At 39.8% G+C, this 27,159-nt stretch overlaps 1 protein-coding gene across 1 annotated transcript; it reads left to right on the top strand.

Annotated features, from left to right (window-relative positions):
• Positions 1-149: 149 nt before the first annotated feature.
• Positions 150-27,151, top strand: GFRAL (GDNF family receptor alpha like). The gene is given in 12 exon segments (XM_080389921.1): positions 150-259; positions 3,567-3,701; positions 10,469-10,551; positions 10,554-10,629; positions 12,196-12,631; positions 13,346-13,398; positions 14,116-14,443; positions 16,487-16,746; positions 19,542-19,640; positions 26,009-26,090; positions 27,063-27,070; positions 27,073-27,151. Coding segments are annotated over 12 exon segments (1,659 nt in total). The 5' UTR covers positions 150-237; the 3' UTR covers positions 27,150-27,151.
• Positions 27,152-27,159: the final 8 nt, after the last annotated feature.

Raw genomic sequence — 27,159 nt, 5'->3', positions numbered from 1 at the left:
GGGCCGGGGGCCGGGGGGCCGGGGGGCTGGGGGGCCGGGGGCCAGGGGGCCGGGGGTTTGGGGGGGGCGGGGGCCGGGGGTCCGGGGGTCCGGGGGGCCGGGGGTGGGCCGGGGTCCGGGGGGCCGGCCGGGCGGGGCGCTGTCCCCGCGGCGGGTGCTGAAGGGGCGGGGCCGCACCGGCACCTGCCGCCCGGCGCAACCCGCTCGGCGCGGAGCAGCAGCCGCCCGCCGCCGGCCATGGCCGCGCTCCTCGGCCTCGGTAAGTGCCGGGGGAGGCGGGGAGGGAGGCAGCCCCCAGCCTCGCCGGGACGCCGGCGGCGCCCCGCGCCTCCCGGCCTCCCCTCTCCGTGGGCCGCCCGGACAGCTGCCCCCCTTGCTCCTTCCGCCGGGGCGCCTCCGGGCGGGGGCGGGCAGGTACCTGCCGGGGGGTCCTACCTCGGTGTGACGCCGCCCGGGCCCTGCAGCCCGGCTGCGGGCAGCGTGTATGCAGGGAGGTAGGGCAGGAGGTAGGGCAGGGAGGGAGGTAAGGCAGGGAGGTAAGGCAGGGAGGTAAGGCAGGGCAGTAGGACCCCCGGCGGTGAGAAGCTGGGTCGGCGAGGAGACCCTCGGGCGGGATGCCTGGTCTAAATAAACAGCCACCTGTTTGCTAAGTGGGAAGCGGTCGGTGGCGGCAGCGCCACACCAGGGGCCACTGAGATTTCCCTTCGGGTCCGAACAGAGGAAAAGGGAAAATAAACAAAGGTGCTGTAGAAGGATTTCGAGGGAAAGAATACAGTAAGACGAGTATATTTTAATTTCCTTTATTCTCCTTTTCCCCTCTCTACATATCGTAGATGTGCTGCCTCGCTTTTTAACACCCCACTACTCTAAACTCATCTCCCGCTGCTGGTAGTTCTGCCCTAGGTTTTGTTAGAACAAAGCTGTTCTTTATCACTTTTCAACTATATTCGACTACAGTTTGCCTTTCCCCTTTGGAGCTAGCTGTCTTGCTGCTCTGGCTGTTGGATAGCAACCACAGCTTTGTTTCCCATGATTCAGTATTATCTGCCAGGCAATAATTCTGAAATCTTGGGAGAGACTGCAATTTCTCTGTTCCTCAGTTTCCAATCTGCAAAATGAAGATGCTGAAATGTCCTTTGTTTCTTTCCATTTTAGACACCAAATTCTCCAGAACCGGGAATCTTACACCTACCCAGTGACTCAGTAGACACTTGTGCAAAAATACAGACTCCTGTAGAAATCTAAATTTATGTGTCTTCATGTCAAAATGGATGTCTTTAAAAGTTTTAGCTACAAACTAACTCTTCAGTGGCCTTCTAAGTAGAAAATAGTTGCTTAATACTCCATACACTAGAGCAAATAGCTAAAGTGAATGGCTAAAGTAGTAACGGTCAGTTTAAGCAGTTACAAAAGCTACAGTGCACTGGATTCTAAAATCATATAGGCCAGTTTGTTTCATGTATGCTTGTGACAGTATGCCCCCCATGTCTTGCTGAGAAAACAGAAGACCCATCCATAATATGTAGATGTAGAGAAATCCTTTCTTAGATTGAATTAGCTTCAATCACAGATTATGCCACTCAGCTCTTTACTTTGCAAAAGCATATCCTCCTTTTTGTGGGCACAGTTTCCAGGTGGGTTAGAAATAAACATGCTCTGACATAATCCTTACAAAGGAGCAGGAACTGCTAATTGTCTTATCAATCAATTTACTTTATTAGTTTTCAGTCAGTGGTTCTCAATAGCTGTCTTAATGGGGGAACATATGGGAGGGGACAGGGATGGGACGACAGCACAGACTCTTTGTAGCACGGATCCTAATCAAATGTGTAAATCTTCCATTGTGTTAGTACCTACAAAACAGGTAAATGGTCATACAGCAAAATACCTTTTCTTAAAAAGATCCTGGGTTTGTAATTTTCTATATATATATACATTAATTTTCACTCATAAAGTATTTGAAAACTTTTTTTTTTCCCTTGTCATCTGAATAAATAGGGAGCAATTTCACAGTTAGAAAGAACTTTTGGAGACAGTCTTGGGACTAAAATAATGAGCCAAAATTGTCCCTATGGATGAGCCAGCTGCACATTCCCCAATGTCAAGTGGCAGGAGCCGTTTCTACTTCCAGGTCTTCCAGGCTGACCGGCAGACACGGCCTAAGGGTGTTTCAGGCTGGAAATCACTGAAATCGCAACCATCCCTGCACAGATCTGAGAACTGGCAGCAATATGTGCAAGTGGTGAAGGATTAGCACCAGCTAGAGTAAGCACATGTGGCCTCTCCTGAGTCTCGTAGGCACACTGGATGCTATTGCACCTGTCAGTTATAAAGTATTAAATGTTGCTTCACCTTTACCAACATGCATCCAGAAACCGTTCCCTATGGTAGCACTATTATATCACAGGTAAGCATGATTTCCAGAAGGGATGGCATCACCTCCAAACAGTAGTGGCTCTCTAGGATTATTAAAAGTGATATTTGATAAATAATTTCTGATTTCTCAAAGGTATAATTTGAAACATTTCATTTCTCTAGATGGGGTCTGGACAAGTCCTGGGGAAATATTCCATGCCTCTTGCAAATGATGTTTAAGGAATTAAGCAGTGATGGAAATTCCTCAAATGCCATATGAACTTACCTGAACATAAAGGAAAAAAGGAGACTTGGCCTGGGAGATTCTGTGTCCTTCAATACCTAAAGAAAACACTCCCATCAGGTGTTCAGCAGCTAGTTTGATAAGGCCTGAAATCAGTGTCTGAATCTTAATTTTATAGAAAATTAAGACACATGGTTACAAATTGGAGGTTGTGTTACCATGGGAATGCTGATGAAAAAGCTAAACCCCAAATGGTTTGTCTTAGCAGGGCAATTAAATTTTCTACTGATAAACCAGAGGTGATGCTGATTTAAAATTCCTCACTTTAAAACCTCCATATCAGTCTTCAGTTTCAGAACTTTTTTATGCAATTAACATGGCCATTAGGTTCAGTGCACTCAGGGAAGCAGGTAAAGACATAAATGTGGGGGTTGCTTTCACAAAATGATGCATCTGTGAAGCAAAACTGAAGAGGCTTAAGAGTACTGTATTAAGAAATAAAATCATATTTATTATCTAACAGTTGTGTAGCTGTCAAATATCTTTCACATGGTGTATTCCTAGGAATTCCTGTGTAGTGTCTAGCCTGATGAAATTGCAGTCCAAATAAAATGCTGTTTCCTCTGAATTGTATACTGTCTTCCTTTTTATAATTTATTACGGATCTTAGAACTGCAGTCATTTCTATATATCTATGGACTGATGTCATATATAGCTATGGTTGATAAGACTGGGGTAAAAACAATACAAAATATGCCATACTGCAACTCTGAAAATTTAAAATTAAAATTTAATTTTCCAGTTATGAAACCGAGGAAATGTTTTATTCTGTTAAAAAGTAACTTGGTAGAAAATTTGAATCTATAGATAAACCATAGTAAATTATATTGTTATAATCTAAGTGTAAATGAAAAAGGTCAGTACAATATCTGTTGTATTAAATAGTTGTTATATTCTGTTTTTACAGTGTTGTTCATGTACTTCACAAGTATATCTACTGGCCAGACTACTGACTGTCTGCACTTGAGGGAGCAATGTATAAATGCTGCAAACGGATGTCAGAGTGTCTGGAATGTTGTTGAAGATGTCTGCAATATTTCAGGTAATTCTGTATGCTGTATGCAGCTTTATTTTGAGTGTCTGAATGTTTGCATATTCAGAATTTATCATAATATTGCTGTGGTAACTGAACTAAGTCATGGAGAGTTCAAAGAGAAAATGTTGGCAAAAGACAGTCAACTTCTGAAATCCTTGACAAGGGCCAATACTATTCTCAGTAGCAGTCACACTGTCTCTTCAGTAAGTTGATAAAAGAAATTTTTGAACTATGAACAAAGTCAGTCTGAATCAACTCAGAAGTCTGAATTCAGCAGAAATTATGTTTTTGTGGGATCCTGTTAAACAAAGACAGCATGCAGCTGGAAAGATTTCCAACCTTGTTTTCTATAACCTAGAGGAGTTGATCTGCCCCCTACCTGGAAGTGTTCGAGGCCAGGCTGGATGGAGCTTAGAGCAACCTGGTCTAGTGGAAGGTGTCCCTGCCTGTGGCAGGGGGTTTGGAACTAGGTGATCTTTAATATCCCTTCCAACACAAACAATTCTATGATTCTATGATCCTATGATCTCGAATGATACCCAAAACTACGTAGTAAAAAGTTAGAGTAATTTTAAAATATTGTATTAGAATAAGAAACAAATCAAATTAAGCATGCCTCAAAGAAAGCTGCATTATAGGGAGGCACACTGTATTTATTCAGTGAATAGTACCTACAAGTCAGAGTGATTCACTTGCAGGGAGTGATGGTACAATAAAGTGTGGGTTATGATGTGACTAAGCCTCCTTGAATTCTCACATTCTCACATAAATGAAAGCAGGAACTCAATCTCTGTCTCTGTTTATTCTGCTTCCAATGCTTTGTGCATCATTTCCAAGTAAGGTATGTTTTAAGTGGGGGAAGACCAGATGTTGTAAGTTTTACCTGAAACTCATCCTAATCTCTGTTGTCATTCAGGTGAAAATGCTCCTTTCTCTGAAGGCCAGTTAAATTCTTGAACAAAACTTGGGTATCGGTCACCATTTCTCTCTTTCTTTAGATCCCTCCAAGACCTTGCTGTTAAATACTGAGTTGCCAGGTGCTGTGAATATGAAAGGGAGAAGAGTGGCAGTGTGGTGGGGTGGTGTCAATAGACCAAGCTAGTAATGAATCCTTTGTTGACTGATCAATTGATCAATTGATCTGTCAAGGCTACATCAGTAGTATATAAATGGACAGACTATTTTCTGTCCCTGAGATCAACTGTCATGGGGCAGCATTAATCCATATAACTGAATTGTCTTACCTCCATGCTGGCTGCACAAAACTGCCTTTTGGGGGTGACTCCAGGCCCACGCCACCTTCACAGGCTTGGTCCAGACCACACACCATGTAAAAAATGCAGCAGTATAGACACAGTCACTTGCCATTAGCCTAGCCCATGCCTTGGTCCTGGTCATAGATGCAGCCAAGGTTATTTAGGTACATAGCTGCCATTTCTAACAACTTAATTCCATAAGGCAGGTTCTCTGTCAGTGGGAATCAGAGGTATCTATATCTCCATGGAAACCTCCCTTCTCTTTATATTGACTTTGTTTGAACAAACCCAGCCATGTCATGGTCCTGATGCCATAATCTGTTCTGAGCCTCAGCTGCAGCAGGTTGATAAAGTAAAAGTCCCTCTGCCTGTCTTGATGCCAGGACCCAGTTTGATGTTTGGTCTGTGTGGGAAGCCAGGCAGCAGAAGATACTGCCTGACTTTGTGGTCAATAACCCATTGCTAGAATGTCCACCTGCAGTGTGAACTACCCGAAGGCCTCTGTCTGATTTGTTGCAGAGATTGGAACCCAAGCGTTCCAAGTCACAAGAGCAGTATTTAAAATAATTAGAGCAGAAAATTCTCCGAGGAGTCCTTCTTAGTGTGTCCTGTTCAAGATGTGTATCTGCTTTGCAGATACTTTTAAGAACTTTAAGAACAGACAGAGTAAATGAAAAATACATGATAACCTAATGGTTACAACTGCCCCCAAAGGAACTGGGTTTCAGCTCATGTACTATTGCATTTTAAAATATTTATGTGAAGTGGAACAGTTTCAAAAGATATGGCTGCTGTTTGAAAAAAAGTATTTGAATATGTAATACTTTCAGGCTCAAGACAGTGACCTAAAGATGAGGTTTCTAGAACAAAACCTCCTCCCCAAATCAGAAATTGAATTTGCTTCTCTCACATCATTCACAAAGGCGTTAGCACTGAGGCTACTTGACATAAAGATCAGGATTTGTACTGTAGCCTGTTCTGCGTCACACCCTGTAGCCAGCATGATGACTTCTGTGGTCTCCCCTTTGGATTTATTGCATTGTCCCATAACATGCCATTTCCCTTGCTTATTGTCCTCTGTGGTTATTCACTGATATTAATGGCACTTGTAACTGGACCAGAGAAACCTTCTGAAAATAAATTCTTGCGATGGCTTGTTTGGTTCTGCATCTGTATATTTCCTTAGGATGATAGCCTTTGGCAAGGACTCTCCAGCATTGCAAGGTGCTCAGATACTGTGTTGGGTCTAGGACAAATTATTCTAAATGTGCTGATTAGATGCTGTGACCCAGAGGGTGTAAACCCACAGTCAGACAGCTGATGGTAACTCTCAGGGAGCTCACAGAAACAGTGACAGAAAACCTAACAGCAGCATTTTTACTGAGTGATGTTATGCTGTCCGTCAGGAGTACTCTGCATGTGCAAGACTAAAAACTTCACAGATGAGCTGTAGGAACAGAAAAGGCCCTTCAGTGCTGAGCACAAATGTGTTAGTTGAAGGCAATAGGCAATGGGCAAATATTCCTTTTGCTAGTTTCTTTATTAAAAACCTGTCTACAAAATATAATTATGCTCCTACTCTGTGATGTAAGTTCAATAACTCGCTCCCTTGGGCTGCAACCTCCAAGCTAAAATGTGTGCGTTATCAAGACCTCCATCTTCTGTTCCTCAGAGCAGGTCTGGTAACACCCTCCAGATGACAGCCTAAGTCACTCCTTTCTCTGTCAAACTGTCCATCACTGCTCCCCTACTACTAGAGCAGCATTTTTAGAGTCCTCTGAGTCCAATCCTTCTTCCACTTCCTGTTTTGTGTCAAGATACGGGGGTGGGGGGGGTGGGGGGGGGTGGGGGGGGAGGGTGGTTGAAAATATCTATGAGTTAGCTTGCAGGCCAGAATGGAAAAGACAGAAATGTTTCATTTTGATGGAATCGGAACTTTTCACTTTGAAAATATCAAAAAAGTTTCAGCACTGCACAATGAATATTTTAAAGTTCGAGATTTTCTGGGTTTTTTTCTTCCTTTATTTCACTGAAAACAACAGAAATTTCTGAGCTCTAATTTAACTGCGAGTATATATTTTCTTAATTTTTCAGAACTAGAAACATCTGGGTTAAAAAACAATCAAACAAACAAAAAAACAACAAACAACAAAAAAACCCAACAAACCAAAAAAAGACCCCTCAGATCACCTATATATTAAGAAATCATATTTTTAATTAGATTTGGAAGTTTATTTTTCTTAGAATAACAGTTTCGTTGAGGTTGGAAGGGACCTCTGGAGACCCAGTCCAATCCCCCTGCTCAGGCAGGGTAAACTGCAGGCTGTCTCCCAGGGCTGTGCCCAGTTGGATTTTGGATATATCCAATGATGGAGGCACCAAAACCCCTCTGAGCAACCTCTTCTGCTGTTAGGCCACCATCATACTAGAGAAGTTTTTTCTGGCGTTCAAGTGGAACTTCTTTTTTTCCAGTTTGTACCTCTTGTCCTGTCACTGGGTACCACTAAGAAGCCTGTCCCTGCCTTATGCACTCCCCTCCCATCAGGCATTTATACACACGGGTTATGTGTGCTGGACCGCCCCGAGCCTTCTCTCCTCCAGGCTAAACAACCCCAGCTCTCTCAGCCTTTCGTTGTAGAACAGATGCTCTGGCCCATTAATCACATCCGTGGCACTTTGCAGGAGCCACTCCCCTATGTCCATGTCCCTCTCATCCTCAGGCATCCAGCACTGGACATGCGGTCTCACCAGCCCTGGAGGGGAAAACCCAGTACTTTCCTCAGCAGTCTGCAGGTGCAATTCCCTCTGAGATGACTGAAGAGCTGACTGTGCCCGAACAGAAATTATCACTCTGGAAGTGCCACTTTCTACTCTGTCATGCTTCTATCAGTGGTCTCATGTACATAAATTATAGTACATACAAATAAATCAATTTATGAATAATGGCTGCTAAGCATTAGGTCAGGGATCATTTTTTGTAAATGCCTTGGAAGCATATGTATAGGCTAAAATATATTACATATACTTAATCAATGGTAAAACAACAGTAATTGAAAACCAGCAATAAAATATTTGCTGCTGTTCATCACAGCTGAATCAACACAGTGTACAAACAGACCAATACTGATAACAGGTTGTTTCTATACAGCTTTCAAGAGGCCAGGCAAGGGAACGCCATAAATCTGATGTGCTTCCTGATTCTGTCTGTGCCTTGTGTATGTTCGTAGCCCCACAGCCTGCCTCCCAGCCCCGGGCTGCCAGCCGCTGTGATTCACCATGGAGCACGCACAGCGCACAGGGCCACCCTGGGCACAGCCCCTGCTCCTGACCCCTCGCCACAACTCACATAGCTGGGGATCTGCATAAAATATACCGGGATTTGTGTTTCTTATTGCCCTACCTCTGGTCACCTCCACCCTTGAAGTGTCCTCAGTAACCTGAAGAAGACAGTCACAAATTTTGTAAATTAGCTAACTTTTACACAAGCCCCTCATTTCCTTTCTTGCTCTTTTTCTACCCCTGGAATTTGTCCTCCTGAAACTGTCTCCTGCAATGCTTTTATTATCCCTTACTCGCTTGATAAAATATGGAGTAGAATATCCACCCACCCACCTCCATAAGTCTCCATAGTTCCCATATCACCATATATTTCCCACCCTGCTCTTATGGTCAGAGAGTGTTGTATGCCTCTGGCCTTCAGTAGATCTCCTGAACTGCTTGGCTACTGGAGAAAGAAAGAAATGTGAGGGCTAAGGGTCAGGGTCATGCGCTACAGAAGTAGGTAGTAGGTAAGTTGGAGATGGAGTTGGAGAGGTACAGGCAAGCCCAGGCACCATCACCTCCACCTTCGCTGATACAAGAGGTGAAGTGGGAGCAGAGGCTGGGGACTGCAGCTCTTGCTGGGCTGCGACATCCCCTGTAGCAGTGCATGTTTTAATACATCCTCAAACCCTCCATAGTCAGCAACAGCAACTAGAGAAAGGGCAACACAGACACTGTTTGAAAAAGGATTTTGGGGTGGCGGGGTGGAGATGCGCGCTCTGGAATAGCTGGTAACTCATTCTTTCAGGTACAGGCAAAATGCCCTGTTTCCTCCTACAGGTCTTCACCTGGACTGCCTTCTGCTACTATTTAAATAACATATATATAAATAAGATATAAATAACATATAAATAACACTAAAACTCTAATCACATTAAAGCTGGACACACAGCTGCTAGCTTTGCACTTTTACTACATGGTCTCTGCTGCTCCACACTAGCCACCAGGGAAGCAGCAGGGCAGGAAGCCAGACATCACCGTGGGCAGGGCAGAGACAATAGCATAAGCGCTTAGCAGATTAAAATATGATCCTCGTGCTGCCTCATGACCAGCCTGGATCTTGTGAGCCACATACACCTTATCTTATATATTGTGAGATACTTAATATCTATGAAGCGAAGAGAGGAAATGTGCTGGTTTGGGGGCCTGCATACCTGTTTTGTCAAGGCAGACCATGGCTTTCACAAAATAAAACTTTCTTAAATGGTATTAAACTGCTGCTTATGTAACTTTCTTAAGTAACTTCTAACTTTCCTAAGCAATAATACATAATGAAATACGTTGGAAATCTTTTAGTCCATAAAGTAGAGGGCTGATTGATTTACCTTTGTAGATTTACAAACTAGTACGCTTTCTTTATTTTTACTACACATACAAGTAAAACACGACCTGACAGCCTGTGTGAGCGGGTCGTTGAGTCCAAGTGCACATGCAAGCAACAGGCTTGAAACTGGACAGACAAACTAAGGATTCTGCATTTTATTTTAACTTCTCTTTTATTGTTATTATACAAAAACTTAAGAATCAGAATATTCTTGGACTCCTTCAGATTTGTTGTCATTGCAAAACTTAGGCAGTGAAGTTGTTCTTTAAGGTAGCAGTCCGAGGGTATATCCAAACAGCCAGACATTTGTAGGCTCGTGCAGTCCTCACGTGAGTGAGGGATCTGAAGCAGAGATGACAACTCTCAGCATGGGGTTAGCATCACCATTACCAGGGGGCTGTGCCTGCCCTCCTTCGTCCCCTTCTCTTACTCTGTTACATGGCAGTACCTTCACCTGGCCCACACTGTGAGTTCCTGTCCCTGTACCAGCAACCAAATTTCTACACAGGAACAAGATGAGTGTCTCAGCGCCTCAGTCCAGAATGTGCCCCTCAGCTCCTGTGCATCTTTTTAGTTTGGTCTCTGTGTCTCATCTACCTAGAATAAAAGGTAAGAGTTCAAGGGTTTGTGTACTTTGGAAATGAGAATAGACATTCTGGCAATGGGTCAGATCAAATAAAAGGCGGCAATATCATACCCACAACTTTATTATATCACTCTAAATATTATTTAAAATTTGTAAATTATGACAAGTTTTCAAAAAAAGCTAACTTCAAACCATCTTCTCTTGGAAAAAAACATTATTTTTGTGCTTCAACTGAATTGTTTTATGTAACCATAAACATTAACAACGTTATAATTTTAACGGTGAGTTCTAGGTAATAGATGCAAGGCAGAAGATGCTATTGGATGTAATAGATTTAACCAGGTCCTGGCTGATAAATACCCAGAATTTAAAAAAACTGTGTCTGCACCACAGGTGATTTTTGTAGCATCATGACTTTGCTTGGGAAACAGTGCAGCATTAATAAAGGTAACAACATAAAATTTTAATTACAAAGAGCAAAAAGAAATATACATTTTTGTAACCTTCATTTTAACTGGATTCAAGTTTCTTCACACATTTCTTAGATCTAATAATTTCCCCAAAATTTAGTTTTGTCTTTTCTATGATATTCACACTCCAACATGCATACGACAGCAATGCCACATCTGCTTTAACATAAGCAAAGACAATAAAATGCATGTGAGAATTCAAATGGTTTCTAAAGCTCTTGCTCAATCCAGTGGAAAGCAAGAAAGAAAACACAATGTGCATTGAGAGCTACCCATGCCCAAGGAGGTTTGAGTGCCACTGGATCTATGTTAAGTGTAGAGAGCCAGATCCAGCCACCTTGTGAATGGAAGTGTGAGTGAATGGGGACACACAGTTGTGCACTTGTGTCACATTGTGTTACAGGAGTATCTTCATACATCTAGGAGAGGTTACTGAATGTGGGGAACAGTTACTACCTTCATAAAGCTGTACACAATATATAAAATGCATCCTTTTAAAAATTCTGTTGTGATCAATGGGCCCAGCTCCTTTATTATTAGGCGGGTTTTTTATTATTCTGAGAACTCTTTTCCCTTCAGAAAGTCTATATCTGTAACTGGGAATTACTTGATGTATGAAAGGCTTGCAGTTTCTGATCCAGGGTCTCCTGGAGTAATTAGCAAAGCTGACATAAGAGAGGTAAAATCAGTCAGCAAATGAGTCTGAAAATCAAGCCCAGAGGTTGGTTCCTGGCATTGATCCATCACTCCCTGTTGGCACCAACCAGTGTGCATCGTAAATTAGTATAATATATGGCTTTATAGCATATAGCATAGCAGAGGAAATAATAACATTCTGATCTGTTACTCCTTGCCCAAAATAAGAAGAGTAGGTATCTGAAGCCTGATGTTGATGTCACTGGAACAGTTGCTTTTGCTTCTAGCAAAATTAAGTAATTTTATATTTTTTTTCTGATTGAGATTACATTTCTCACCAGTATAGCAAAAAGTTTGCATGGACTTACACTAGCATAGGTTTTACCTACAGATGATATTTTATGGTGTTGGTAGATACTTTCAGGAGTAATTATCCCTGTCTAACTTAAATGCCTGGTTTAGATAATGAATGAACCATCTTCTGGAATTGCCATTCTTTCTTTACAAATTACATATTCAATTAACACTATAATCCATGATATGTCCAATCTGTAGGTGGTTAAAACTATGTGAGATTGACCCCTTTAGATATGATTTTAGTGAGGGTTTCTTGTATTACTGTCAGCAGCTGAATTGTTAAAGTAGACTGTATTATACAGCTATCAGGACACAGTAAGCATTCATTAAGATTCACAGTAAGAATCACATTAAGAATCACAGTAAGATTCATTAGTCTGCAAGGCTCTGAAATTATTATGTATTTACTTACAGCTCAGAATGAAACTAGAGCTGTTTCATTCATTTTGTTGCATTAAGAAAATTGTCCTTTTCCTGAGTTTGTTTTGAGATGACCAGCGATGATACTCCATCTTCCATTTGATTTACATCTCTGTACCTATTTGTACAGAACATTTGGAAACTTCCTCAAGATCAGATACTGAGCTGAGTTTTAGGCAACACAGAAACACCAAAGACCAAAGACACCCAGAAGAATTAGAGAATGACTGCAGTATTGCAAAACAACGCTGTCGAGAGGACCCTTACTGCTTTTTAGTGTACAAGAGCTTCCAGCGAGCATGCCAAGCAGATGTGGCAAAATGCAGGCTCCCGATGGTCAACCAGGAGTGTGTGTCAGCATGGAAAGAGCTGAGAAAAACTGTGCTGGGAGAGTGCAAGTGCTCAGAGCCACTTCAGATGAGATGCATTAAAATATGGAAGGGAATATTTAACAACGCTTGTTTACAATACTCTCAAGAGAGCCAGGCTTCAGCAGCTAGTGAAAATGACGATGATGATGATGATGATGTTGATAATGAGAAAAATCAGGACACCGACACAGGTTAGTGGTATTGCAGCAGTCTGAATGCTTTCATACATAACAGTAGTGTGCGTAAGTCTGTGAAATTTTTTTTCTTAATTATTTGCAGTTTAACATTGGAAACAGGACAGTTTTAAGAGCTTATTTAGATGCAAATGAATAATTTGATAGTAAAATCATAGCCTGAGTGCAAATATTATTGTCCTTCAATGTGTTTATTTGATACAATCTTATCCAAATAATTTCCTTTTAGTATGCCACTATAACTAGAAACAATATAAGACCAATAACAATAATTTTCTAGTAACAAGAATTGTCTGCTTGCCTTGACTTTAGATCATGACAAGCTGTTAGTTGACCTTGAAAACTGGGTGCACTGCTGACCCCATCATTAGTTCATGCCTCTGGCCTTCATTTATTCACAAGAAATCTGATTTTATGCTGTGCTGAGCAGTTCTAAGAACTCTTCTTCAACTCACAGGATCTATAATTTTGTGGAGAATATTTATTATCAGCAGCCATTGATAAACTGTGCTTTCACCCCCCAAAATTATAAATATGCATAACAATTATCTTAGAGTTTGTTAACAAGCTGACAGGTCCTATTTGGTCAAGTTAATTCATTTGATTCTTGTCCATTTCTACTACTGGCACTATGCCATCAACACAGCCAATGCTTTAAAGTTAAAAAGTAAGTTAAGACATTATTTATCACTTATGCCTTTTTTTTTCTAGACAGTATTAGTACAGAAACAAAATTACAATGGAGTTTATCTGCTCTCTCCAAACAAGGTAAGTCTGAACTTACTTATGAATCCTAATAACTCACTTTAGTTCTGTGTTCAGAGAGTGTACAATGTATCTTGAGATTAAAATGAATAGTTTTCATTCAAATTACTGAAGAGCAGTGAGTCAATAGGTCCAACATATTTTCAGTGAAGCTACTGGGTACGTAAGAATCTAAAAATGTCAGGAAACAATCCTGACCCCGTTAAATTTACAGAGGCAAATCTTATCCCATAAACATTTTAGAGTCAGAATTTCCTAGATCTTTTTGGAACGTGTATGGCATAGGCTAGAAATACCTAAACTAGCTTTAAAAGCACAGAAATGTCATTTGCAGTCTCTTCTCCTTTACTTATTACACAGCCTAGCACAAGACTGCTTGCTGGAGTTCTCAGTGGTTTCAGGTACCTGCTAGCCACTAGCTTCCAGGAACTGTTACCATGAAGAAGTTTCCATCTTGCTAGTTTTCACTTTCTTCCCCCTTATTTATCTGGCAGGGGCAGAAACTTGCAGGAGGGTTGCTTATGAGGGCCAAGCAGTGGAAGGGAGAAGTATGAAGATCACAAAATGGGCTTAAAAGGGGCAATGCTGGAAGAGCTGGACCAGAGTTTTTGGGAGTCAAACTTGTTTTTAATGGGAATGTTGCAGGAATCATCAACTAACAATCATCACTTGAGAAAGGTTTTCTTCTTACTTTCTTTTAAAAACTGATATTCTTTTTAGCATACAGAGCAAACAGAACCTGTTTGGAAATGAACAAGGAGTGTGTTGAAGACGAAGTATGTAACAAACAGTTGTCCCTGTACCTTAAAGTTTGCTCAGTAAATAAGAAATGCAACATGGAAGAATGTCAAACAGCCATGAGGTTCTTCTATCAAAACATGCCTTTTGAAGTTGCCCAAATGATGACGTTTTGTGATTGCACCCAGCCTGATGAATCCTGTCACAGAGCCAAAGAACTTCTTCATGGCAAGCCCTGTGCAGTTACTGCAGTTCCACCCCCATCGTGTCTGAATGTAATCCACATGTGTGAAGGGAATGAATTGTGCAGGTAAGTAGAAGAAAGATTTTGCCCAGTAATGTGCTTTCGAATAATGATTTGGTAAACAATGTTTACATATATGTCATATATCTCATCTACAACAAAATTATATTCTGCACTGTACTGTGTATCATCACTTGTGTTGGACTTCTTCACAGACGTCTGCATCAACTGTGGCAATGCCACAAGTAATTCCACAAGTAAACTGAAAAATTTCATTTCCAGAAAGATCTGGAATCTAGCGCAGGCTTTTCTTAGCCTGTTTCATGATGCTTAACTGCATTTCTGCTGGACAAACTATGCCGTTGCGTATTTTCATTACCACTTTCTTCAGATAGCACCTGCCAGCCTGCACCTTTGCCTTCTAGCAGTTTGCACAAAATGTGCAGTGGACCAGACAAAGTTTGTTTGGTTTAAGTAATTGCTTCTTCTACTGCAGAGTCTGACCCTTTGTACCCAATGGCCATACAACCAACTTGGCCTGCCCAGAATTTTTTTTTTTATTCTTTTCATCTCAAGCATACCGATATTTGAAAAAAGCTGCCCTGAAACATGCACAGATCACCAAACTCATGAGAATAATGCAGTTGCCAGATTTGACTTTATTTGTAGAAAACATGCGACAGGATTAGTCTGTGTTAGTAGTTCTACATAATTGCCACCATTTGTGGATGATCAATTGGCCCGCTTTGTTTTTCAGTGTAGTCACCAGTTCCCTTGTGGATTAGGCCTGAATCTTACCTCGAAGTTGCGCTCTAATTAACCTTCAGTCAACAAACCCAGAGGCCAAGAGACGGTTTTAGTTCTGTGCAGGCCATTCACATTGACATCAGTGGGAATTGCCCCTTTTTATGTCAAGAAGGATTGGGCTACAGATGTATATCTGTGCATGTGCATGTGTACACATGTAATATCATAATGGAGACTTGCTGAATTACCCATCGTTTTGGGAACATTAATGTTTCCTGGCACTGACAGTAAGTGGATATAATTACCAAAATTAGTCTATGAATCATGACTAGCCATATCTGTAAATCAGGAGGTGAATGAAAATAATTCCATTAGCACAGAGGTGGCATCTGCTTTGAAACCTTTGATTGTATAATGAAAATATTTACAATAATGTCCTTGTCAGTGTTGTAACAGCCCATGCTTTTCCATGTGACTTGCTTGTAACAGCTACACAATATCAACGGTAAATTAATAACCTAATTTTATGATTGAGGAAAAGATGTTTTAATATATTAATGTACAATGTAAAACAGTTTACTTTTATCATTCCCTAACATTTAATGGAGGTGATAAATTGGTTTCTAATTGATATCTACAGATTTCTTAGTTAACTTTTAATAGATGTTTTCTATTATCATTCATAGTGCATTAAAGGCCAATTTTATTATATCCTAAGATTAGCAAACTGAAATAATTTGAGATTATTGAGCTGGGAAAAAAGTTAATTCTTCTCATAACTAATCTCCGCTATCAATCTTTAAGTTCAACAGAATTACTTCTAATTTTTCCTGAGTCTTGGACATTTTGTATTGTGTTAGCATTTGGGGGGAGGAGGGATTGGCATTGGGTGTAGATTATTTTATGTAAAATAAGTGGAATATTCATTCTTCCTTCATGCTGCCCAGCAAACTGGCCCACTAGAACAGAACCTAGTGTGGTTTCATTGTGATGACTGGTCTAATTCCTCTAGCTGCATTTCTTCTCCAAGGATCCGAGACTGTTGGTATTCACTCTGGTTTTTTGCTGAACCCTGGGAAAACCTCCACAGGTGCTGGTTAGAAGTGCAGTTGCTTTTTCTCAAAAACTTTTTCAGTAAAACCAAGTTTTTCCTCAAATTACAATTTTGCAGATTTCGCCCAAACCAATTCGGTGCAAATCAGAGCAGAATTTAGGCCAGATATCACTGAATATTGTGATTTTTTAAGGCTAAAGAGGCACCTTGGAAATACACTCTCTTTTCATGATCATTATTAAATGTCTTTTTGTGAAAACACAGAGTTCTTAAACTGTCATGGTATACTTCTGGGTTTTTTCCACCAGGAAAAAATACACAGCTTTTTGGTCAAAGTGTTGGAGACACGTGACAAAAAAATGCTACGATGATGAAGATTGTCTTGAAACTTTAATCAAGGATGACATGCCCTGTTCTGCAAATGTTGACTGCAAAGGAGCCTACATCAGCAACTGGGGCACGATGCTGCGTGTGGAGTGTACCTGCCAGAATGTTCCTCCTGCAGAGCAATCTTTGTGCAAGCTCTTCCATCACATGCTTCACAGCAAATCCTGCTTCAGTGAGTTACGTGAGTAACACACAAAATTTTAATGAATAATCAGTTTTAAAGAGTATTAAAATGTTGACACACCAAATCCTTACTATATCTTTGCTACTGTTGATCTCAGCAAGGTTTATATCTGCGGGTTTTAAACTCAAATCAAAACACAAATTGCAAGTACAGTTTTTTCCTGTTATTTATATTAGCAGTAAATGAATAAAATTGACTAAGTCTCATTACATGAATTTGCTGAAATAAAATAAAAGATTAATTTCCGGGGTCTGTATTATTACTCAGATTAGAAGTCTTCCTATGATGAGCTAATTTTGTACTTTGGTACATTGTTTTTACAAATAATATGATAAATTATGTTGGGTTTTCTTTTCTTCTTGGGAGCTAAATATTAGTATAGCTCACACACATCTAGCAATTTAGCAAACGCCCTGTTTACCCCAATTACTGTGCTGTGGGTCACATTACAGGGTGGTTCCTCGAGTCCTTCAGCCTAAAACTGAACCTGAAGGTTCCTCTGCCCCTCTGCAAAGCTCCAGCTACATCTAGGCATCCAGTCCATGGACCAGACTAAAGACCACAGTATCCTCTTCTCCTCATGTCTCTGATCTACCACACCAGCTATTCTGCTATATAAATCCTCTTCACATATACTATTTGTTAGTGCATCTTACCCTACACCAGTCGTCTTCTATATGTAATTATAAAATTATTATATAATTATACTAGATATTATATTATATATTTATATATATATAATATATATATTTTATATATATTATAAAATTGTAATATAAACCTAGTTTGGGAGATGTAACTGTATCTAAAGATTTTAGTGAAAAGCAATGACTATTTCATAGTTCCATCTGATGGACTGTCTTTTAAAAACGTGTATCAATTGTGTGAATGTGTTTCACTGAATGAATTAGCTAGGTTTTTAGTTTTAGTGGCCAAAATAGTGTCTGGTGGGCTGATAAGGGTGTAATTTTTTTTCTTGTCACTCAGAGTCTACCCAGAAATCAAAATCAAGTTGCTGAAACACTGTCCTTAAGCTTAGTTAATCACTACTAAAATTCACTCTGAGAAAAGATTAAAAATCTTATAACTCCCCTGGAAAAGTGATACCATCACACACTTAGGTTTGAGACTACTGGCAGTGATTTTGCTAATGAATGTTATTTATTTGTTTGCTTGTTTTATGGCTGTATTTAATGGTTCAAATGAGTGATAACATCATTGTATTAGTTACTCTTTACCTACAAAGCAAAAAGATGTCCCTCATGTCATCATAATCAAATAATTGCTCATGAGCTTTTGCCATTCCCTGAAGCAGTCTCAGGATAAAATGTTTATTTTTTGTGACGGTAACTTCTGTAACCTAATTGGGATTGAAAAACAGAAGCTTGCTTGCTCCTGTGGTGCGACAAATTCCTGCTAGTTAAAAAAAAACAGTTTGGGGATCCAGGGCCTTCAGCTGAGTAAAGGATTGGCACCTACTCTACAGAACATTTCCAGAGTCTTGTGAATCTTGCTTTTATTTTTTCTAGATGTCTAGTTGTAATGTAGCTAAACTGAAGAGAGAGATGGTTATGGGTTTGATTGTAAGGCACAGTGTTAAATGCCATTATCTGTATGGCAGTTCAGAGTCATGGAGTGAGTGCTCTGCTGCAGACCTCACCCAGCCCCTCCTGCTAACTCATCCATCTGGCCTAGGGGTGAACTTTGGATAACGTTCACTCTTACGCTGGTGATGATTTTTAACATTAAAGTCTTTCTAAATAGGCAAATACACAGGGCTAGGAAAATGGATCTTTGCTTCTAGAACTGGTGTGAACAGACCTACAAATGATGTCTACACCATCACCTCTTCCTACTCTTGGTACAGCACTGCCTTGCCACAAATGTTTGCTCTTGTGGCTCTACTGACAGGTTTAAAGCTTGCTGCAGGGTCAGTCTTGCAGACAAGAACTGTGAGTAACTGCGTGCTATATGAGACAGAAGCACAGTGTGGAGCAATGCCAATGTAGGATCGGTGTCACAACAGGAATAAGCAAAAATGCCAGTGACAGAAAGTAAGAAGTTAAGTTCCTAACATCCTTTAACTCTGGGTTGTACTTTTGAATCTCACAGAAAAAAAAAAAAACAAAACTATTACAAGGAGATTTGGTCCATTGCTATTTAGACAACGTTCCAGGCTGCAAACATGGGCCTTTGTCATATCATTTTCATTCCCCTTCTTCATTGCACATAATGTGAGTGATCATACATAGTCTTGTATGGTTTAGCCTCTTGCTCTGTAAACTATTCTACTTAGGTAAACCTTTTAATTTCAACAGAAGATACATATTTTCAGATACATTCCTGAAATCATGCCCACTAAGAGGACAGGCCTTTGTGGAAGAGCTGACTGAGGTCTAGCAATTCATTTGGAGAATATGCTCTGCCTTTTAGAAATGACTTCAAACTACTAACCATTTCTGATCCCTTCTATATTGGCTTGGTGGGACCAATTATTTTGGTGGGCCTATTTCTAAAACAGTTTATGTGACAAGAGAATTTAAGCTGTTTTGAGGTAAGGATATTTTTAAAGCACGCTTGTCCCCTGTGAGGCAAACTACAGGGGAGGTTTAAATGAGATGTGAAAGGAAGAACTGTCATTCACTTTGTTCATCAAGTATCAGTAAACAATATTCTTAAATAGCTGCCTTTATAAATTCTGTGACTCTTATCAAAGCACCAAACAGCAATATTCACCTAAATTATTATTTTAAAGTAATATTTTGAATGGGTATTTTCTTTCCAATATTCAGGTAAAATTTCTAATAAGAAGAAAGGTTTTCATTGGGTAAATACAGAAATGCCAGAAGGAAAGCTTTCCAGAGCACAGCTCCATTCTTCTTCAATTAATGGTGAGTCTGGACAAACCACTCCATGATTTTAAGAGAAGTACTCTTGAAATTTCCCCCATGTATGCCAGAATAAAAGTTTGATTCCTTTGGGTGGGTTCAGGCAAGTGAGCTCTACCTGTTGCTGCCCCATTCAACATAATGCAGAAAAAAATCTCCTTGTTTGGCTTTGCTTATATAACCACAAACTAAAGATAATGAGACTGAATCAACTTCTCTGACAAGTAGTTTTGAAATAGATGTCTCACAATCACTACATTATAATTGGGAAAATTAACCTATTAAGCCCACCAGAGCCTGACTCTCCATACAGTCATTAGAGAGGAGTAGCCATCATGTGTAATACAAATTATTAGCTTTGATGTCACACCTACTTCTCTCCTACCTCTCTTGACTTTTTGTGCCATAGTTGTTACAGCAATGCAATTAGGAAGCCACAGTAAGTGGTCTGAGGAGGGGCTTGTATTACAGTCCATCAGACTACCTTCTCATGCAACAGAAGGGCATGCAGTTGCAGATCATGATATCCCACGGGCTGAAGAGCGGCATCTGGTTTTATTTCCATGCATTTACAGTAAGAAATTAAGTGACATAAATTTATAGGATATTGAATTAATATACAAATTTTCCCATGGCTTAAATAATATTAATTTTATATTTCCTTTTGAAAGACCCAATTACGCAGTGAGAACACTAAAGAGCTTAATGCACAAATATCAACTCTAATGAGAATGACCTATTTTACCTTCTGTGGGGCAGATTACAATACTCCAGGCATTACTATGAATTAGTTCCCGGAACTGTTCAAACTGAACACCTTTAACAGTGGAAAAATAATTCAAGCTCTGTGTGCAGTACAAAATGAAGGGACTTCTATAATCTCCACCCTTCAACTATTGCTGAAGTGGGCAACCTGGGACATATAAAAATAGATTCATGGGAATGGTATTCCTGAGACCTGTATGTGAATAATTAAGCATTCAGCTGTAACTTTAGCATTAAAATTACTTAAGAATCATGCGTGTCATCCAAGTACTCTGTGTAGCCAGAGAAGAAAGTCAGGGACCCTCAGAAGAAGATTAATCCCACCTTTTCAGACTGTCTTTGCTGAAAGTTTTGGCTTCCCTTTGCCGGCTACAGAGGGAGCCTGAATCTCTAGCTGGAATGAGACTCCAGTGGTTAAACAATGCAAGTTATAATGCAAGAAATCCTGCTCTAAGTGAGAAAATGTAAAATGTGAGATATTTTACCCCTGTGACTAGTTCTAACTGCAGACCCTTTCCGTGGATAAAATGTATTTATACATTTCCCTCAGAGATTCAGATAAATGTTTGCTAAAAGCAGCCTTCACCCAGTTAATTCTGCTCCCATTGAAGTCTGAATACTTTCCAAAAACCTGTCCTTGAACTCTTAACAGAATTTTGGATGGCCTTAGAAAAATAGTAAGAATGCTGACCAGCTTAAACCATACAATAAAATATTCCTTCTATTGGAGCTGTCAAGTACACTAGATGGGAACTCTCTAGGCTATAAATGTCTCATAGGAAGCCAGGTCAAGGAGAAGAATCTGATTCAGAATATCTACCTGATGATAAAAAACATATTGCAAATTGTTTCATAAATCCCACTGCCAAAAATCTAACTCGGTATCTTAGATTCATATGCTAGTAAATGTGCATTACTCAGGCTGCAAAGGGAGTTATCATCTTTACAAAATATTTATCTTTACTGAAATCAAATCCCAAGAAGAATCCCAGGGTGCAGAGGCAAAACAGTTACATTGTCAAATATGGCCTTTTGTGTGTGTGAAGGTATTTGAAGGTATTTGAAGGTATTTGCTTCTTCGCTATTTTCTGCTTGAAAAGCAGGAGATACAGTTTGCCAATGTCATGCCCCTACATCAAAGTCTCAGAAGAATCCTTTAGTTAGCTTGTCATTGAAAGACAAAAGGATGTCTTTCACCAGTTGAGACTAATGACCACCTATAGCTGAAGATGCCCAGAAGAAATTCCAGATTTCTTAAACTTTTTCTTGATTTTATAATTAAAAAAACACACTTACTGTTCAAAAAACAATAAAATTTCTCCATTCTATTCAGTGGCATTGCAAATCATGCAATTGGATAAGACTGGTTTTAATAGAAGCAGTCTTTCACAATAAATAACAAATTTAAACATATATCCATATATTCATATATATTAGTAAATATAACTATGTTTACTTGGAAGAACATTATTCCAGCTTTTGGTGTAAGCATATGATAACAGAATTGTGTAAAAATCTTGTCTGGGTTTACTCTCAGCCACATGCCTAGGATGGTACCAGCCAAGCCAGTCGTCTGTGGGCTGATACAACCCTGTTAGCAAGATGTGACATGGGCAGAGTCCTGACCATATAAAAGTTAACGAGACTTGCTTAAGCTTAGATGGGGCCAGAACTTTAAGTCATTTTGGAAACAACATCAAAAAGTGATAAATCAAACAAAAATTATCCAAACTGCAAAAATGTTGTTATTGCCTACCCAGTTATGCACTTTCAGCTTGGTTTTGGCTTTATCCTATGCAAATTATCTCCGTGATTTTACAGATCTGCATAATTTAAAAGATTGCTTCCCACACTTTAATTTGAAAAATGATTGATGTGTGAAGATAAGCATTTACTTTGATCAGCATAGAGCTTTGGAGCTAAGGTATTTTTTGGCTGGAAGAGAAAGCTAGATATACAGAACTCTTATCCTGTTCTTGTGCGATACAATAAAATTAGGCTTGACCCAAAACTATTGAAATTAATCTCATTTCATCTTAAATCGTAAAGTTATCATATATTTCCTACTGAGGAGTTTTGCCATGCTGAGGCTCTAGATAAACAAGTAATTGGCAGGGTTTATCTATAATTATACCAGCTGCTGCGGGAACTGAGATTAGTTCAACTCCAGCGACTTTAATTTGTAAGGTACAAAACACTGTCAATGTGACCGTTTTATAAATGTAGAAAAAAGCCTGTGACAAGCTGTGGGCAGCCAAGAAACCTCTGAGTACCCACTGGAATTAATCTGCCCGATGAATATTCACAGCCATTTCACTATGTATATGAAAGAGTGTAATCCCACTAATTGTTCCAGCTGCCGAGCCCACAGCAATCCTCCACCAAACCTCATGACTGGAAGTGTCCGTTGTCTATGTAGACAGCTCGAGCTAGTGCTTCGGTGGTACCCGCAGCCCCAGTCATCGTGTCCCTGAGGTTGGCAGCCCATCCTAGGAAGGGCAAGACATGCATCATGGAGCCACAGTGGCCCTGCTATAGACCAGCCCCAAGGTGAGAAGGTCCACAAGCTTATGACTACAGGCCATCTCCACAGGACAGAGCAGCCCTCTCAGCACCTCAAAGCCCTTTCCCTGGCAATGGGAATAATGCTCTCCACTTGCATTGGTTCATTCTCTGCAGGACAGAGCTGGAAGCATCTTGTATTTTAGCCACCTCCTATTATAAGTCCTTAGACACTGTCTGCGCCTTTCTTTCTCCATGGTACATGCAGATATTTGTATTCCTTTCTCCAACTAGTCAGAGAACCCAAACCAGGTTTGGTCTTCTGCACCTCAGCCAGTTGAAGAGAAATGCTGAAATAGGGACAGCTGTTTCTTAGAAAAGTAATGGCATAGGCACGTTACGTACACTACATTTTCTTACCACTTCTGCTAAGAATAGGAAATTATTCTAACTTTTAGTCATGCTTTTAATGCTTGTGATGGATCTATCTGCTCTCCAGAGCAGGTCGAACTCAATGATCTTAAAGGTCTTTTCCAACCTAAATGATTCTATGAGTTCTATGATCCCAGTGAACTACGAATGGGCACACAACACGAAAGCTAAGGCTGTTTACTGATCTGTAACTACAAACGTGCCTAATTCCAGCTGGTGTTTTTATTGTTTGTTTAGGGCAGAGTTTTTTAAGCCTTACCTTGTTATTAGATCATGTTCAGATGGTCAATACCATGTATACAGGGATCAAAATGGGATAATACAGCCTGTTATGTAATACAGGAATTGAAATGTGGATTCTGGTACTTTTCATGGACAAGATTTGGGATGAACAGAGCCAAGATTTGATATCTGTATTTCTTAACTTCCCTAGCACTATTTCACATTTCAAGAACTGATTTGATATAGATTAATAGCAAAAATTTCTACAAAATAACCTTTCGATTTTTAAAGAAGGGCAGACTGCCTAGCAAGAAACTGCCTATCCCCGACAACATTTTTAAGGGAAGATGAATAAGCACATTCATTTAGTTAAACCACAAAGAATATATAAAATGAATAATTAGCTCTTCACCACAAAAATGTGCCCTCTCCTCACCTTACAAATTCCCTTACTTCTCAGAAGGTAGGAGAAAATACTTGGCTTCTAGCATGATCTCATTAGCATCTCTCTTGTGTTCCCCCTGGAAGTGAAAATGTTATAATCAATGTCTCTTTTACCAGAAATTACTTCATCAAAACTGTAGCATTTTATAAGTTTTTGACAAAAAGCAGAACATTCTGATTTCATTTGATCATTTCAAAGTGTTTTGCTTTATCAAACTGAAACACTTTTTCCAACATTTTAAAGAAAAATATTACAATGTTTTGGTGACATTATATTAGCCCATTTTTGACCATCCATGACTGTTGCTCCTAATAATTTTTTTAGTCTTGAGATAAGTGATGTACTTTAGAAACTTCTATTTGCCTTAAATTTGTACACCTCAACTTCCACTTCAAAAAAAGTAGGAAACTTTTTCCCCTACAACTGCTCCTGCAATTGCAGAAAATTTTAACAAATGACTGAGTGTACAATTAAGATTCAGAAACTTTAAAAAAAGCCTAAGATACCATCTTTTCCTAAAACTCATTGTCTTTAAGAATTGTTGCAACTTGAGAAGAGGGCTAACTGCTGATCTACTTTTCATGTTAACATCATAACATGTTAGCATGTTAATGATACCAGCAGTCCTGCACTGAGACCATGATAGGCCTTGCCTCCCTTCCTTCAAAAATGCATCACATGAAGTATCTTTCAGTAGCCTGCTGCATTAAGCAGCGTGTTTATTCTGTACAACTTGTGATAGTTCAGTCATTGTTTTCATTTTTCTTTTATTGGAAAACTTGGCATTTAGATAGCTTTTTGAGAAAAAGTGAGCATCATCCCGCAATAAAAACCAGCAGGTCCAGCACCCTGCTCAGCTCTTTCCTATTGCTTGCTCCATCGTAGAATATATACTCAGTCTCTCTTACTGGAGCCACTCCAGTATCCATAGTGCCTGTGTTTGTAGTACACTATACATCTGCTGCTTATATGTAGTGTATACAGAAATGTCTCATTTAGGGTCTGTGCACACATATGCACGAACACACGGAACACAATAATTGATTCAAACACCAGATTTTGGCCTTCTCACAGTCCAGAGAAGTGGCTCAGTGATGGGGCTGGGACTCCATCTCTTCCCCAATGAATGTTTCACTGCCTATGTAAGGTAGAGGAGCTTGGGAACAGCTAAGGCCCTCTGCATTTCAGTTCCTATATAAATAAATGTTATTTAGTTGTATAAACACGACAGAATCAGTGCAACAGGAAAGTAACTGAAAGGTCTCGTTTTATGCTCATGGCTCTGGATATGACTCCTCTTGTCCAGTCATCTAACCTCTCAACTTAAACATTTCCTTTAGAATATTTGATCAAAACTGATGGATTCATTCCTCCAGAAAAAATAAGTTTCTCCTCATTTGGAAAACAGAAGTTGAAACAGCTCCCAGTTTTTCAACAGTTGGAATTTTGAGCACATAAGCTGCCTAAGTGACTTTTTGGTGAGAAGCCTAAGAGAAAGAGGAAACTTCATGGGCACGGGGCCCAGAAACACAATGTTAGATCCCATTTTACATTAATTTGATTCTAGATCAAGCTTTGCTGCACACTGCAATTTTCATAATATGTGAAAAAGGAAAAGTCTAGCAGGTAAGAGCCAGGTCTCCTCTGATACACAGAATAAAGTTAACACCTTAAAATCAATGGGAAGAATATTCCCAAACACAAATCTGAGTAACAAGCTGTTCCCCAAGTAGAGTAAAAGGTTGTACACATGTACACACATGAAGTGCTATCAGAGCTGGTATTTACTAAAAGGAGTCTGAAGATGATTTTGCACCAACTGGTGAAGGAAGTGTTTATTCCTACCATTGGCATGCTAGGTCTTTTTCCTCCTTTTAATTACTTAAGTCAGAATTGATAGCTAATTTAGCTTACATATGTATGCATTCCAATTCAGATCTCAAATCTGATTCTTATTACTGAAGAAGTAAATGTTTCATGTCTGCTTTCTGTCTTTTCCTTATAGGTGAAACAGTCTACATTATTGCCTATTCCTCCTGCATAGTTCTTATCCTAGGAATAGTCCTGTTGACTCTCCTGAAGATCAGGTAATTTGATAGGCATTATTAATCATGGGTTCTAGGAAACTGGAAAAGCAGAAAATAAAATGTTTTGACTTAGTTAAGAGGTTGGCATTGCGATTGTCTTTAAACATGCCCCGGTGATGGAAAGAACTGACATTGCGGGTGTCAGCAGGGAGGAGTGAAATACGATGCATATCTACAATGCTCTCCATTCATACCGAGATCCCAGGCTTCAGGAGGTTTCATTTCCTGTCCCATGGCAGGGGAAGGTGAAATCTGAATTCAGAAATTCTGCGAGGCTGCCTTCCTAGCCCTGTAGCAGGCAGAGGTAATGCAGAAAGGAAATGAGAATATTCAGCATTATAACATATTTAGAAACCGAACCGTGAATGCTGCTATTGTAGTTAATATTCTTGCCCAATGCCATTTTTGCTGATAGGATTCTGTAAACATTCACACACACACACAGAGTACGAGAAACTGCCCATACACCAATGCTTGGTAAGAAAACAGAAATGTGCATTCACTTAGTCAAATGAACATGCCCTTTTCTTAAATGATACATTTTCTTGGACCAAATTAAATGGCCAGATTTCAAGAATTACACTGTCAGATGATAGGTAACAGAACATGATGTAGCAGGAGCTATATATAGTGGGAGGGATATTGAGTCAAATTTCATTATTAAATTCAGAGGCAGATCAAAGAGGAATCATGCAGAAAAATGCAAAAGGCAAGTAAAGGATATAGGGGAACAGAGGCTTTCTCTTTAGGTTTGCAGTTACAGGAATATCAGCATATAAATAAAACTCAGATTTAAAGAATAGAGGGGATGGAAGAAAGAGCAGTACATTAATAACAGTGAAGGGAATTATTTTATACCACAGTGTTCATCATAAAAAGAGGGGAATTTTGCCACTGATTTCAATTAAGCCAGAGTTCAAACCAAAAGCTGTACAGTTTATTGTTAAATACATGCACATTCTTTGTTTTCAGAGCCTGCAGAAAAAAAATGAGTCAAGAAGTTCCTTGCCAGACCATTCTTCTGAAACATTTATGGTCCATTATAAAAGTCACAGATGAACTACTCTGT

Source organism: Falco punctatus (assembly GCF_963210335.1).
Source record: "Falco punctatus genome assembly, chromosome: 5".
Classification (NCBI taxonomy): Eukaryota; Metazoa; Chordata; class Aves; order Falconiformes; family Falconidae; genus Falco; species Falco punctatus.
Note: the sequence above shows the minus strand (reverse complement) of the source record. Positions and strands in the feature narration are given on the sequence as shown.